The sequence below is a fragment of the Bicyclus anynana genome, chromosome 24 (genome assembly GCF_947172395.1).
Source record: "Bicyclus anynana chromosome 24, ilBicAnyn1.1, whole genome shotgun sequence".
Classification (NCBI taxonomy): Eukaryota; Metazoa; Arthropoda; class Insecta; order Lepidoptera; family Nymphalidae; genus Bicyclus; species Bicyclus anynana.
The window spans coordinates 709,460-726,126 of record NC_069106.1 but is presented as its reverse complement, the minus strand read 5'-3'; the positions used below and the strand labels follow the sequence as shown (position 1 = coordinate 726,126).

Below are 16,667 nucleotides of genomic sequence, written 5' to 3'. Positions count from 1 at the left end.
AAAAACCTTGTTTGTCGCCAATGGCTTGCTTGCGTAATATGTCAACGCATAAAGAAATCGAGCATTTAGATGTCGTTCTTGCGAAAGTTTTTATCCTACAAATGAAAGAACAATAATTTTAAATGTATTTAAGTTGAAAGTTAATTCATTAAGAGTTTTTGAAGCATTAGTGAAAATTTCACATTTAGAATCTTTCAGATTTCTAAAATATTAGTCTAATTCATCAAGTCGTTCTGTTTCTACCAAAAAGACGTCTGGTAGTTTAATTTTTCTTCAAAATTAATGGATTGCTCATGAGCTCAATACTTTCAATCGGGGCTCAAGTATATAACCAATCATACTTTACATATATGCAAACAGCTGCAATTACATAAAAATTGTGCGATGACGATGATGAATATATTAATTAACTGCATAATATCCTAACGTTTTTATTAAAATCATATTAACGGCATTATAAAGAAAGCCTCAAAGACCCTTTTGAGATTCTAGATTACTTTTGATATAAATAATAACAAAATGAACCCAGGCATTAAAGCAAACGTAGAGTTTTTTCTGATATTGCCTTGTACTTCTGCGTAAGTATTTTCTATACAAAGCTGGAAAACTTTCAATAAGTCTGACTTTAACCTGAATTCGCAATAAATCAAGCAATCTATTGATTGATTGATTTGATAGATACATAGTACATCGTCCAGATATACCTGTTATTATTGATTTAGGGTATTCCTTACATAAAAAATTGTTTTATTTTAGTAAAATTCTGTGTGCTTAAAAAGAAGCCGTAAGGCATTGCGTTAAGCTTTGAGGATCAAAATAAATCTCTGTCACATTGCACTTAGGAGCTAAAATATTTATAACGAAATAACATTTTTAAATCTAATGCATGTAGATATGGCACCGAGTTCTAGAAAATCATTAATCGAGTCAAACATATTCTCTATGTGATCAGTTTTTGCAAGTGTGTTAAAAGGAGTTAAAACTTGTTTTAACTATTTTGCAAAATGGTATAAAATAACCATCACACACTTCAGTATTTCATGATTTTAAGTAATGGAATATCTGGCGAGTTTGGGTCGCTGATTAAGGCCGTTGACCTAAGGAACTGTTGCCCCTCTGCTCCCCCCCCCCCCGTCGCTTTCTCGAGGAGAAGCGAGGATGGCCTGTTCAGTCTCCTTGCTGATGGAAACGATTTCTCAATTGATACTATGATGTGGACTTGGGTGGTGTTTATTAACTGAAGGAGCCTTTCTATTTGCAACACTAGTTTTTCTTTAACAACTGTGATTAGCTATTATTTCATTATTTTTTGACAAGTTAATTTCCTTTCCAGCTCCACATCTTGTCGAATATTAAGGAAAGATTAATTATTCCTACTGTGATTAACTTCTTTCAAACATCTGTTTCTGTATGATGCAGATTGCATAATATGAATGACAGCTGCCATTCAGACTTTAATGGCTAGAAGTATTCCATAGTTCAATGTTAATTGTAAGCTATACCTTGCCCTAGTTGCTATTTAATTGTTTCAATTACACAATTGCTTTACTGAGGGCATTTTCAGCTTTTTTAACAGATATTCTATACTCTAATTGCTAAGTCATGTTATAATAGTGATCATCATATACGATCCACTTCCCGGTATAGCACTAATAATAGTAAACTCTCTGTGGCGGTGGTTATGAGAATCCCAAGTGTTTAACACACGGTTAACCTCATGAGAATATGACCCATCCCCAACCTCAAAGATATTTGAAACGAGCCTTTATTGAAATCAATAACAAGTTTTGAATGTGATAAGTAAAATCCGTAGATACTAGCATTGCTTATACATACATACATGCATACAAAATGGCGATTCCTTCATTATGCAATATACTCATATTATTTTAGTGTTACATGATTGCTTTCGTGAGGGTACACGACCCACCTCTAAGCCACGTGTATTAGATATTATGAACTCTAAAGCTATGCTATATGAATTTACCATCGTGATCGTGGATACACGATCCACCTCCCGGAATATAATACAGTAATCGTAAGTATGATGGAAAGGCCTATGTTCAGCCGTGGACGAATACAGGCTGTTGATTGAAGTATGATGGTACGATGGTTATTATAAAATGTAAGGTAGATATGCTATAAGAATTGACTTCGCATAGCATACGGTAATCATACGATAGTTATTATACGATCTAAAGTATGCTATAAAAAAATTGCCTTCGTAAGTATACACGATACACCTCCTGGCATAGCATACGAGAATCATACGGTGATTATTATAAAATTTAAGATATGCTATAAAAATTGCCTTCGTGAGTATACACGATACACCTCCAGGCATAGCATACGGTAATCGTAAGAGTGGTGGTATGCTATAAAAATTGCCTTCGTGAGTATACACGATACACCTCTAGGCTTAACATACGGTAATCGTAAGAGTGACGGTATGCTATAAAAATTGCCTTCGTGAGTATACACGATACACCTCTAGGCTTAACATACGGTAATCGTAAGAGTGACCGTATGCTATAAAAAATGCCTTCGTGAGTATACACGATACACCTCTAGGCTTAACATAAGGTAATCGTAAGAGTGATGGTATGCTATAAAAATTGCCTTCGTGAGTATACACGATACACCTCTAGGCTTAACATACGGTAATCGTAAGAGTGACGGTATGCTATAAAAATTGCCTTCGTGAGTATACACGATACACCTCTAGGCTTAACATACGGTAATCGTAAGAGTGACGGTATGCTATAAAAATTGCCTTCGTGAGTATACACGATACACCTCTAGGCTTAACATACGGTAATCGTAAGAGTGACGGTATGCTATAAAAATTGCCTTCGTGAGTATACACGATACACCTCTAGGCATAGCATACGGTAATTGTTATAAAATTTAAGTAAGGTATGCTATAAGAATTACCTTCATGTGGATATATGATCCACCCGGCATAATATACAAAAATCTCACTGTTACGATGGTTAACACTAAGTTTTTAACACCCGATTAACCTTAGAGGTTAGTAATGATACGTGGTCAACCTCTAAGATTTTTAAAACGAGTTCACTGGATTTAATAAATACTTTTGAATAAAAGAGGGTAGGAACTAACCTTATTCGCAAAAATCTTCTTTTTGTTCTCGAAAAAACAAACACATGCCATGGCTAAGAACCATGGTAAGTACGTTGTTACACTTAGACACTGCTACGCTTAGACACTGTTACATTATTACACTTAATTTTTTAGAATTTAAAAATGAGTACGTGCGAACGATGCCACGCTCGGAAAAAGAATGAGTTGGCAAGTGGCGGCTCGCTAGAGTGGCCAGTGTAAAAAAAAAAAAAAAAGGAGTTGTATCGATTGAAAATCGATTCTCTAAAGTGCGAATTATGCCTATCGGATAAAAGTAACTACCTAGTTAATATTGTATCTGAAGAATAAAGCGACGAACATATAATTTAAAGTGACTTTTACACTGGGTATATTTGTGTACATCGAGAAAAAAAGGTCCGCGAATTAAACCCTGTAGGACGCCGATGACTCCAATACGCCAAGACTCTTTGACATTGTTCGTCAAGATTCTTTGACGAAGTTTCCATGATTTATTCTTTCGCAGCATCCCGGTGGACCTCCGGCGCACAGTGTACTGCGTGGCTCTCCGTCGCGGGTCAGTGCGCGAGTGGCGCTTCGCCCTCGCCCGGCGGCGCCGCAGCAACGTGGCCGCCGCGCGCGACCACCTGCTGTATGCTCTCGCCTGCTCGCGCGACGTCTGGATACTGGCGCAGTGAGTACCATCACCATTGCCTTCATCATCGCCGTCGTCGCTACCGTCGCCACCATAATCGTCATTGTCATAATTATCATTATTATCGTCATTACCTTCACCATCGCCACCATCACCGTTATCGCTACCGTCACCATCGTAGTCGTTATTGTCATCATTATCATTATCATCGCCATTACCTTCACCATCGTCACCATCGCCACCATCACCGTCGTCGCTAGGGTCACCACCGTAATCGTCATTGTCATCATTATCATCGCCATTACCTTCACTGTCGTAACCATCGACGTCGTCGCTACCGTCGCCACCGTAATCGTCATTGTCATCATTATCATCGCCATTAACTTCACCATCGTCACCATCGTCCACGTTGCTATCGTCGCCACCGTAATCGTCATTGTCATCATTATCATCGCCATTACCTTCACTGTCGTAACCATCGACGTCGTCGCTACCGTCGCCACCGTAATCGTCATTGTCATCATTATCATCGCCATTAACTTCACCATCGTCACCATCGTCCACGTTGCTATCGTCGCCACCGTAATCGTCATTGTCATCATTATCATCGCCATTACCTTCACTGTCGTAACCATCGACGTCGTCGCTATCGTCGCCACCGTAATCGTCATTGTCATCATTATCATCGCCATTAACTTCACCATCGTCACCATCGTCCACGTTGCTATCGTCGCCACCGTAATCGTCATTGTCATCATTATCATCGCCATTACCTTCACTGTCGTAACCATCGACGTCGTCGCTATCGTCGCCACCGTAATCGTCATTGTCATCATTATCATCGCCATTAACTTCACCATCGTCACCATCGTCCACGTTGCTATCGTCGCCACCGTAATCGTCATTGTCATTATTATCATCGCCATTACCTTTACCATCGCCATCATCGCCGTTTTCGCTACCGTCGCTATCGTCGTCACCCCCATTATAATCATTATTTGCCTACTAAATTTCGTTGATGTATTCAAAATATAAACTTTTTGTATTTTTCCAATGAATACAGTACTTTGTTTGTTCAATGTACTCGTGTGGTGTGCAGATACCTGGAGTGGTCGGTGACGGAGGGGTCGGAGGTGCGGCGCCAGGACGCCGGCACCGTCATCGCCGCCGTGGCGCGCTCCACCGTCGGCTACTACGTCGCCAAGGACTTCATCTACAACAGGATCGGCGACATCTACGACGCGTACGTACTTCGTTGGCATTCCTGCTGTATAATCTTAACAACGACATATTTTATTTTTATTTAATTTAATGACTAGTTTTCTCTTGATTGGGATGGATGGATGGAAGCTGTAGTCACATTTATGTATTTCGTATGGTAACCCTGTGCGTGTGTACTGTCATTCACTTGGTACCTACTGCAACTGCCTTGATATTTGATTTGATTTGATTTATACGTAGGTAATATTATATTATTCTTCTTTTAAACAAGATAATCTGTAAAAAAATAATATTACTATCTAATATAAATAATTTAATAAATATATTTGGAAAATACTTACATCACTTTCTAGCACATGCTAACATCGAATCATGTTATGGGTATTCATGGTTTACTTTTAATAAATTAAAAAAAAAGTAAATCTCAGCAAAAATGATATTGATTGTAATCCGTCTGGTAATTATCCGATTTTCCACTATCATTTTAATAATCTGATAAAACGATCGATATTATTGGGTTGCTCTATAATGACAGTTAATAATTATAGTGTTGCCACACATCAGTTCATTAATGCCGCTTTTATTAATTTGTATTCTTATAAATCGCACTATACCAGTTTATTGTAGCTATTACCTTTTGACAGTTTTTACATTTGTCAATCCACCTAATGTAATGGGTCGATTAACTGAGCTTTTAAAAATTATTATAAACTCGAAAATAATAAGAAGAATCTTGTTCTCCGAGAGCTCCTAAGTGAAGAACCTCCTCACAATACACACAGTCTCATGAATTACTGCTTTCTGTATCTGAGCCTTGATCCAAGAGCCAAGTGAAAGCCTCTTAAGATCACTTCAGTGATGAAAGATGATGAAACTGATTATTAGGCGTTATTATATTCGTAAGGTTTTTTTTTTATTTACAGTTTCAAAGGGCAAGATCGACGTATTGGTGGTATCCTCAAAACGTTGCTCGGTCAGTTCACTACACAGAAAGAACTTGATGAGGTAAGTACAAACTCACACTGCCGACTTATATACTGCACATTTTTTTTATTCTCTACAACTTAGCCTTTGACTACAGTCTCACACTCAGACCAATTATTGTACAGGACCTGCCTCGCTAGACGTTACTTTTCTGTCAAACTATATGATCAACGATCTAATGCGATTATAGAAACTGTCTCTATAGTATCGATGTTAAATAGTTGTAATCGTGTTCGTCGGTTAAAGAGCTCCGTAAAAATACCTTTTTGTGTAATTAAATTGTGTAAAAAACGGGCAAAAACTTCTGGTTTAGTTTAAGATATATACCAAATCTAAGCTCGTTTTCTTCAGAAAATGACAGACAATTTTGTTCGTGACTATGAGTGCGATACAGGTCCTTCTATAATTGGTCTGAGGTCTCACCTGATAGTATGTGAAGATCTAAATCTAAAATGAAAGCGAGCTATCTTGTTAGGAGTATGATGAAATCCACACCCCTTTCGCTCTCGCTTGGCGGTACGTCTTTGCCGGTAGGGTGGTGACTATAGCCACGGCCAGAGTCTCCCACCAGTCAGATCTGGACCAATTAGCAAAACCTCAACCACGAAATCCGTCAAAATGAAAACAATAGGTGTTCGTTCACAAATTTTATGTTCACTTGTTTTTAAGGTTCCGAACTTCACGAAAAAACGGAACGCTTATGTCCGTCTGTCTGTCTGTCTGTCTATATTTTTTTTCTCAGGAACGCGTTTAGGTATTAAGCTAAAATTCATATCAAATACTCAGGTCTACTGTCCCTAAGAGCTGTGAAAAAATCAAACTTCTAGGTCAACACTATCTAAAGATACAGTAGTAGCAGTACCGTTTATTTTTGACACTTGCTAATTAAACAAAACCTACAGGGTACGAAGCAACGTCTTATAAAATAGATAAAAAAAATGCAAAAACATTATTTTTTTAATTACATCATATTGAAAAGCTGTGATAGCCCAGTGCATATGACGTCTGCCTCCGATTCTGGAGTGCATAGGTTCGAATCCTGTCCGGGGCATGCACCTCGAACTTTCAGTTGTGTGCATTTTAAGAAATTAAATATCACGTGTCTCAAACGGTGAAGGAAAACACCGTGAGGAAACCTGCATACCAGAGAATTTTCTTAATTCTCTGCGTGTGTGAAGTCTAGCAATTAGGAATTTGCCAGCGTGGTAGACTATTTCGTTTGCCTGATTCGTAGGCAATATTCCAATTTCTCCTGCCATTTTCCCAGTCTGCTCTGTACCTCAGATGCATTTTATCTAACAAGTACAATATCATCGGCGAACAGCATACATGGTGCTTCTTCCTGTATGTCTGATGTCAGAGCATCCATTACTAGGAGAAACAAATAGGGACTTAAAGCCGATCCTTGTGTAAGCCCACCTCCACTTGAAACTTGTCAGTAACACCAGCTTCTGACCGTATGCTCGTGCATGCATCTCTATACATTTCTTTCACTATTCTAACATATTTCCCAGGTATGTTCTTCACGTTCATAGCCCACCATACAACCTCACGGGGTACTCTGTCAAACGCTTTGTCTAAGTCATCAAACATGACATAGTATAAATAAAATATTGTCAATAATTTTAAACTTTTGAACAGTTCCTACAATGGCAAGAGAAGAACAGCAAATACCTGTCGGAGTCCAAGCTGGCCGTGTCGCAGGGCATAGAGAACGCGCGCGTCAACATCGCCTGGGTCCGCAACAACCAGCAGCGCGTCGTCGACAAGCTGCGCGAATTCTCTGCGTAAGATACCTCGGGGTAGTGACATGTAGCTATTGGGTATTTGACTAATTTTAGATTCAGTTTTAGATTTTTCGTCTAATAAAAAAAAACAATCTATTTTTTTTCAAGATATTTAAGTTTTTTTTAAACTTTTTTTGAAATTTTCTAACATTATTTATTCTACAAACATTCTAACAACTTTTGTTTTTGTGAATAAAATAAATTAGTTAATACTAACTTAACTGTCCCGGAAGTCTGTAAAATAATATTTTAAAAGTATGCTAATATTATTGTGTCTGCGAATAATACTTTTGAAGATACAGGGAAATCTTTGCCGCGACGGCCATACTAAATATGGTATTTCTGTGACGTAACACTACACGTAAAGCCTTTTAGGTTCATTTTTAGATTTTTTGTTTTATCTAAAAAAGACAATCAAATTTTTTTTTAACATTTTTAGGTTTTTTTGAAAACATTTTTTGAATTTTTTTAAATTATTTATTCTACAAACAATCTAACAACTTTTGTTTTTGTGAATAAATTAGTTATACAAACTTAATTTTCCCGGAGGTCTCATATTATCATATTTCAAAAGTATGTTATTATTAGAGCAATTTTGTAGAAGTAATAATGTATCTACGAATACTACTTTTGGAGATACAAGGAATTTATTTATCGCGGCGACCATACTGAATATGGTATTTCTGTGACGTCACGACACGTAAAATCATTTAGGTTCATTTAACATTTTTAAGATTTTTGAAATTTTCTAACATTATTTATTTTACATATATATTCCGACATTTTTTGTTTTTGAGAATACAAACTTAATTTTCCCGAAAGTCTCATAAAAATCAATGAATTCAAAAGTAGTCAAATACTCAATTAAGGAGGATATAAGTCATGGTCCTTGGACCAAGGAACAAAATATGCATTTGCTCAATGTGATATTTTGTTTGTTTTTTCTGTGACGATCTAATGCATTTGCACTTTTCCGTATACTAAGATTCTTCACTCTCCATAGTATACCTACTCGGTCCAGGGATTTTGTTTTGTTGCAAACTACGTATTTTTTACACTAATATATTCCCACACTATTAAAAATCATGTTTTGTTTGAAAAATATGTTGTTTGCAAAAATAAAAATGTAATGTATTTAGTTGAAAAAAAAAATTGGTGCCTGTAGATTAATTGTAACATAGATCTATTTTTTGGTATTTAACAAATACTGTGAAAAAGTCACTTTATTGTAAATATTTACACGTAGCCTACCTATTTGAGTTCTGAAATTGGCTTATACACTGCTGTGCACATTGTTAATATAGAAAATATTAAAAAAAATGAAAACAGTTAATGTAAATTACTAGTAACTTATAATATATTTTAAATTGTTATAATAATAGATATTGATTTATTATATTATTTATGTATTCAATAAGTAATTATTTAAATCTACCCTGTCTGTTTATAGAAGGTTGTGTATAAAAATAGTTATTTTGTTTTGGATCTCTGAAATTATTATTAATTCAAAAAAGTTACATTTCTAATAATGTTTTTATTTGCATTTTTAGTAGGTATTTAAAACACTTTGCACTGCTTTTTCGTTGGTACATACTTAGTTAGATTTTTTATAAATAATATTAAAATTATTTTGCAATTGTCCCTATCAACACACAGAACTAATCAACTCTCCGTATGCCGTTTGTATTCTCGTGTCAGTCACTATTAGAGATACTCAGTGGTTGAGATAGTGTCTTGAACAATTACAAAATAATTTAATATTAGGATTCTAACGAATTAACTTTTGAACTTTGTTGTACACTGCCGTGTGTCCTTGTTACGTGTCAGTTGGACTAAAATGATTGCAAGCATATCTTTTTAAGTGACAACTAAAAGGTAATTGCTCATCCCCAGCTTTCGCCTACTTTAATCACTCGCCAATTTACTTATATCGGAAAAAAAATATAATTCTACTTTAATAATGATATCATTAGGTACTTTACCAAAAAAAAATTTGATAGGTACAACTTTTTACGACATTTTTTACCTAATTCATCTTTATTTTGTCTCCAAAGGGGACAAGCAAAGATCGTTGATCATACAGCTTGAGTTTTACGAAGTTTTTTGAAGGCTTATGATTGGTTTGTTTGTTCGTTTTCTTGTTTGTTAAGCTCGGTAACAGAAAAAAATAATACAGCTTCTTTTACTTCGCCGCTTTGGTACTCCGGCGAACTTTTCCTAAGTAGTTTTATCTCAACAGTTTTTTTTTAATTTACCCATAATATTCCAGTGACGTATGTAATATTTTTTATACATATTTTTTTTATATACTTATATATTTTTTTTTCAACCAGTTCCCACCATATGGTACAACCTTCGTGGGCGTCGTGGCGGAAAAAACCTCTTTTCATATCATCCCTATACGCTATACATAATATATCCAGGTCGAATTTGAAAAAAATAGATGTGTAAAATTACAGAGATGGTCAAATAAAGGCCTACTTCATACTATTAATAATAATTTGCGTATGTTATAAGATCACCGTAAGGTAATTGTTACCTACTTCAATTAATCTAAGACCCGGCATTAGAAATCATCCCTCATCTGTTACTAGGCAAACCACAGATTAATCAATAATATACAGATATAACGCACGGAACACGACGGTGTCGTACCCGTCACAAATACAAAATTCAAAAACGAATACATTTTCAAGACAGTACGACATGAACCGTCGCATCAGTAATTTTCAATATTATTCAAGAAAAATGTCGTCCTTTGTTTTTAAATATTTTAAAAACTGTTCTCAAATACGAGTTTATACGAGATATGGAGTTTTTTTAATTATTCAATTTTTTAGTGTTAAATTTTGTAATACAAAATTTGAAAAAGGTTTGTATCTATATGCGGTTGTCAAGGAGATGCGTGACGTTTGATTTTTTTTTTAATGGGTTTCGCCGGCTTCAGTACGTTGCTTGTAAAGACTCACTCTGGTTAATCTGTGAGGCAACCTATGTACAATGTGTCAATGTGAATATTTTCTATATTTTATTTCTCATCCCAATTAAATAACGGATGAGGGTCTATATTTGTTATGCCGGCTCTCGTGGAATATTAATTGAAGGAGCTATCTATAATATGTAATTACATAATTGAAACGTATTTCAAACTGACGATGGACCAATTATAGAATAATATGTAATTTAAATGAATAGTACAAAAGTGTCTTATTAGTTTTAATTTTAGACCTCGATGAAGTTTACTGTTTTTTATAGCGAGTATTATTCATAAGACACTTTGTCATAAAGAAAAAACAAGTGTCATAAACAAACATAATATTGTTATGTTGTCAGTGTCATAGAGAACTACTCGTAATATAAAATTCTAAATAAAAAATAGGGTAGATACTTAATAGAAAGAATTTGTACTTAATAATGACTCCGTCCCATTTTTATACTACAACTATTTAATTTTAATATTTTTTTTGTCTGATAATAATCATGTTGTAAATAATAATTATTATATTTTACATTTTCCCCAGTATTTTTGACGTATTTGTTAACAACAATAAAGTTTTATTTTTAAATTTTGTTGTTTTTTTTTATATGCCCTGGATAAATTGGTTTGGAGCTTTTTTTTTTTTTTTTAATCTAGAATTTTTAAGGACTTTTATTTTACAAAAAATATGTCAGCCCTATCGTACCCTAATCAATACAACTTAAAAGAATTATATATTAAACTACTTAATTTAAAATCTACTTTTTTAAACAAAGATCATACACCATCCTGGCTTCCCCAGACATTGGAAAAGCCATGATGGTATTAAACAAACCTACATCTTTCCTATTTAAGTTTAAATCACTGATTAAGTCTTCTCTTTCCTGACCATTTTTAACACATTCCATCAATAAATGTTGTACATCGTCAATTACTCCACATATTTCGCAATTTGGCGATTCCGATTTCTTCATTAAAAATGAAAATTTATTTGATGGAATGTGTCCACATCGTAATCGATTTGCTATTTTAATTAAAAATCTTTTTATTTTTCCTGATTGAAACCAAGGAACTCTAGAAGGCTGACTCTGGATTGTACGATACCAAATACCCTTTTCCTTGGATCGTTGGTCAAAGTATTCTTTCCACAAATCGTGATTTTGACTTTTATATTTTACTGTAACCTCTGAATAACTCGGCATAATAAAAATTTCATTTCCTTCTAAACATGCACTTTTTGCTAGCAGGTCAGCCTTCTCATTTCCTTTTAAACCTATATGCGATGGAATCCACTGTAATTTCAAGTCTATACTAGATTCACACAAAATATTATAAATCCTTGCTAAAATAGCATACGCTACCGGAACTCCTCTGTGCCCAGAGGCGCACCGAGCTAAATGCTGCAAGGCGCTTTTACTATCAGTAAATATGACAACTTTTTTATATTTAATAGCTACTGCATATGATATAGCCGCCGATATTGCAAATAACTCTATCGACATTATACATATATCTGTGTTAATTTTATATAAACTATTACTATTGGAGTCAGAGTCATGAAACGCTGCCCCTGCCACATTATCAGATTTGGAACCATCTGTAAACAACTTATTATAGTCACCATATTTACTAATTAATTCCTCTAATACTTGATTTTTAAGTACATTTACTTCATAACATTTCTTAGCATTTTTAATACTATCCAAGTCTGTATATATAATATTGTTTACATTAATATTCGTAACCCAAGTACTTAGCGAAAACATTTGTAGAGGACAGCATGAATGTAACTTTTCATTCTTAATTTCATTATAAATCAAAGGTACTAAGGGAATCTTTTTCCAACGCCAAAACGGTTTACTTTTACAAAGAGAAAGACAATTATTTAATAGCCATGCAGTAGTGTTTTTCGACCAGCTTAGTACTCTTAAACAATATTTTGTGGCTAAATAATTTCTTCTCAGATATAACGGCGGTAGACATAACTCCGACTCCATTACATGAATAGGCGTAGTTTTGATAAATCCCCCTATTATACGTAATGCCTGATTCTGTATCTTATCCAATTTGTATAAATTACTTTTTGCACTATTATCGTATAAAAAACATCCATAATCAAGTCTACTTCTAAGTAGTGATATATAAAGTTTCCTTAGATGCTTAGGGTGTACGCCCCAAGAAGGTCCCGATAACATTTTCAAAATGTTCAAAATTTTCATTGTTTTTTTACCCAATTCATTAATATGTTTTTTCCATAATAGCGACCGATCCAACCATATACCCAAATACTTTGTATTACTAGAAGAGGAAATTGTTTGGTCATTAATATAAAGGTTAACCTGTTCTTGTCGCTGACGTCTGCTAAATACACAAAAATTTGTTTTACTAACTGATATTTCTAGACCTATTCGTTCTAAAACACTTATAAATACATCTAATGAACTTTGAATTTTGGAAGTACATACCCTTAGACTTTTATTTTGTGCATAAATTACAAAATCATCTGCATATTGACAGATAAACGTATTTTTTATCAATCTACTAATTTGATATGTTGCTATATTAAAAAGAAGTGGGGATATTGGATCTCCCTGTGCTAAGCCTTTGTTTGTCCACCTTACCATTTCCGAATTATTGATTGTATTTTTAATTATAAGGTGCCTCTCACTCAAAAACTGCCATAAATAATTACATATTTTACTTCCTACATCTAGATCATCCAGTATACTAACCATTTTATGTATTAAAACATTATTGTATGCATTTTCAACATCAAGAAAGCAGGCTATAGTTGGTATTTTTTCAGAAAAGCCTATTTGTATTTGTATAATTATTCTTATCAAACAATCCAAACTTGACTGCGCTCGTCTGAAACCGTGAGTACTTTCGGCTAATATTTTGTTTTTTTCTATAAACCATTCTATTCTTCTAGCTATCATATTATGAAAAATTTTACAGAGACATGATATAAGCGAAATAGGTCTAAATTTACTAGAGTTTCCCACCTTAGGGATAGGAACTACTTGTATTCTACGCCATTGTTCAGGAATGATACCTGTTTGGAAAGTAATATTGTACATTGCGAGTAAATATTCTTTAGCACATACAGGAAGGTTATAAATCATGGAATAAGTAACACCATCATCACCCGGCGCTGTGTCTTTCTTTTTAATACAGTTAAGTAACTCTTGCATGCTAAAATTAGTTTCAAGACAGTTATTATAAGATGAAAACACCGGCTTAGACAATTTAACAGAATCAGGCGCTAAATTACAGAGAAGTTCTTCACACTGTTCGTCGGATGCGAATGATTGACTATTGCGAAGACCCTTAATCCAACGCATTCTACGCAGCATTTCTGAAGCTGTAATTGACTCATCAATAGTATTACAAAATGTTTCCCAAGATTTTGCCTTAGCTTCACTAGCTGTACGCTGTACTTCTAATACTTTAGATTCAAATTTTTGTAAGTTACTCGGTGTAGGGTTACGGCGTAACTCCTTCAAAGCAAGACGTCTTTGAGCTATAAGTTTAGATAAGGTGGTATTCCAATAATGTTTCGGTACAAAATTTTGACAAGGGTTGGTACAAATTTTGTATTTGGGAATATTTGAATCGGCCGCGATATTTATATTACTTATAAAAAAATTATACATAGTTTGCATATCATTCGGATGGGATTTATTAATAAACAATCTATCTAAACATTCCTTATAACACTTCCAGTTTGCTAATTTAAAATTTCGTCTAGATGTCAAATTTATTTGATCCTTATATATTAACGAACATTTAATTACTAAGTGATCACTTCCCAAATTGTCATTCGTTACCTTCCAGTTACACAAAATGCCTATATCTGTGGTAGCAAACGTAATGTCAGGCGCAGTCTTCTGTAACACTCCATTTACATACTTTACCCTCGTTGCATCCCCATTATTTAGTGAGACTAAATTATTTTCAATGGAAGACTCAAACAACTGAACACCTCGACTATCATTATTTTTACACCAATTAGTGTGATGCCCGTTAAAGTCTCCTGCTACTATCGAAGTTTTAGAAAACATAGAAAATATGTCATCCCAATCATTTCTTGTCGTGTTTACAGAAGAAGGGCAGTAAATGGATACAATATTTTTTAGTAGTTTGCAGTTAAATATTTTTACATGAATGAGTTCAATACCTGCATTATTAATTTTTGTATTACATAGCTGTGCTTTGATTGATTTATGTATAATAATAGCCACACCTCCATGTTCGTCTAATCTGTCCTTTCTGAAAATATTGTATGCATTAAACCTAATATCAGAATCTGGTGGAAGCCACGTTTCACTTACCAATGCCAGATGAATTTTTTCCCTATTTAACAATATTTCAAATGGTACCTTTTTCGGTCTTAAACTTTGTGAATTCCATTGAGCTATATTAAACTGAAAGGTCTTATCCATTAAATATATACTTGAAAATATTTTGCAAAACACCATCTTTCACTAAATTAATCAGCATCAAAGACAACTCTTCCCACGCAACTTTCATTACAATTTTAATCTTTTCTTCAAAAGACATCTCAGCTAAGAATACTGCCTTAATTCTCCGCCACAATCGTGTAAAAGAAAAAGTATTCTTCTTATTCTTCTTTTGATGTTCTCCCATTTCTGCCTCTCTTTGACTATTTTCTTGATCTGACTGTATGATGTCACTAAATTCCCACTCTTTATGTACTGATTTATTCCTTCTTTTTCTTTTACGTTTACTACAACAAGGCTCAGCAATATCTTCTTCTTGGTCGCTATTTAATTCACTACCACCACTATCGTTCGCTTTTTTGTGTTCGGTTTCAGTGAAATTTTTATTTATTAAGATATCTCTATACGATAACTTCTGAGATATCACTCCATACTGACTTCTTGTTTCTGTCTCTTTATAATTTTCCTGATCCCGAGTACTCATTTTCACTTTCTGCAAATAGTTTTCTAGAGCCTTGCGATATGTCACTCCTTCTTCACTCATTATATTTCGTATTTCTTTTTCTTTTTTAAATACTGGGCACGATTTATCTAATGACATATGTCCGCCTTTACAATTAATACACTTGAAGGACTTGGTTTCACAGTTTACGTGGTTTTCACCGCATTTTGGACATAATGTCTTGTTAGTTGGGCACACCCGCATAAGGTGCCCGAAACTCCAGCATTTTGAGCATTGAGTAACGGGAAATATAAACCTCTCCACCCTAAGCCTGCACCCGTATGCATAGACATAGCTAGGTAAACGATTACTTTTAAAGCTAAGCCGCACCGTCTCGCTTTCTATCCATTTTCCATCATCTGCTACTCTCCTCAATCTTTTTACAGAAACAATCTCATATTCGCAACTAAATATTTTCTGTAAATCTTCCTCATCGACTTCCAGTTCTACTTGTTTCACTATACCATAAGATAAGTTCGTTTCGAGGGTAGATTGACATCTATATCCTAACTCAACTAGTTTCGGGCAGTTAAGTAGGTAATCTGCATCTTTTTTTGTTGATAATGTCACAATGACTTTGTAAGGACTTTTATACCTAACCCTCAATATGTTCGGTATGTTCAATGAACGAAGAAACTTGGCAAAGCCAATCTGTTTTGGCAGAATATCTTTCGAAGTTATACATATTTCATATAGATCATCGTGTACCTTTGAGCTATCGCGAGCAAGACGCTTCCTTCTTCTCTCTACTGTGGTAAATCCTTCGTTATCCTCCTCTTCCTTTCCACTGTCACTTCTTACTCTTTTTTCTTTAGGCCTATTTAATATAGGAGAATTACTTCCCATCGGATCATCGATTGATAAATTATTATTACATGTTCCATCACTTTCACTCAAATCATATATAATACCTCCCTTACTTTTTTCACTCATTTTCTTAAACGCTTATTGGTAAGGTAGTATAATAAAAATACCG

General features: G+C 34.5%; 1 protein-coding gene across 1 annotated transcript in view; it reads left to right on the top strand.

Annotated features, from left to right (window-relative positions):
• Positions 1 to 11,315, top strand: part of LOC112051953 (aminopeptidase N) — a 46,603-nt gene extending 35,288 nt beyond the window's left edge. The window contains exons 15-19 of the mRNA XM_052889100.1: positions 3,629 to 3,796; positions 4,857 to 5,000; positions 5,902 to 5,983; positions 7,604 to 7,749; positions 10,083 to 11,315. Coding sequence (XP_052745060.1) covers positions 3,629 to 3,796; positions 4,857 to 5,000; positions 5,902 to 5,983; positions 7,604 to 7,749; positions 10,083 to 10,200 — 658 coding nt within the window. The 3' untranslated portion in view covers positions 10,201 to 11,315. The remainder of the gene's footprint in view (positions 1 to 3,628; positions 3,797 to 4,856; positions 5,001 to 5,901; positions 5,984 to 7,603; positions 7,750 to 10,082) is intronic.
• The last annotated feature ends 5,352 nt before the right edge of the window (positions 11,316 to 16,667 follow it).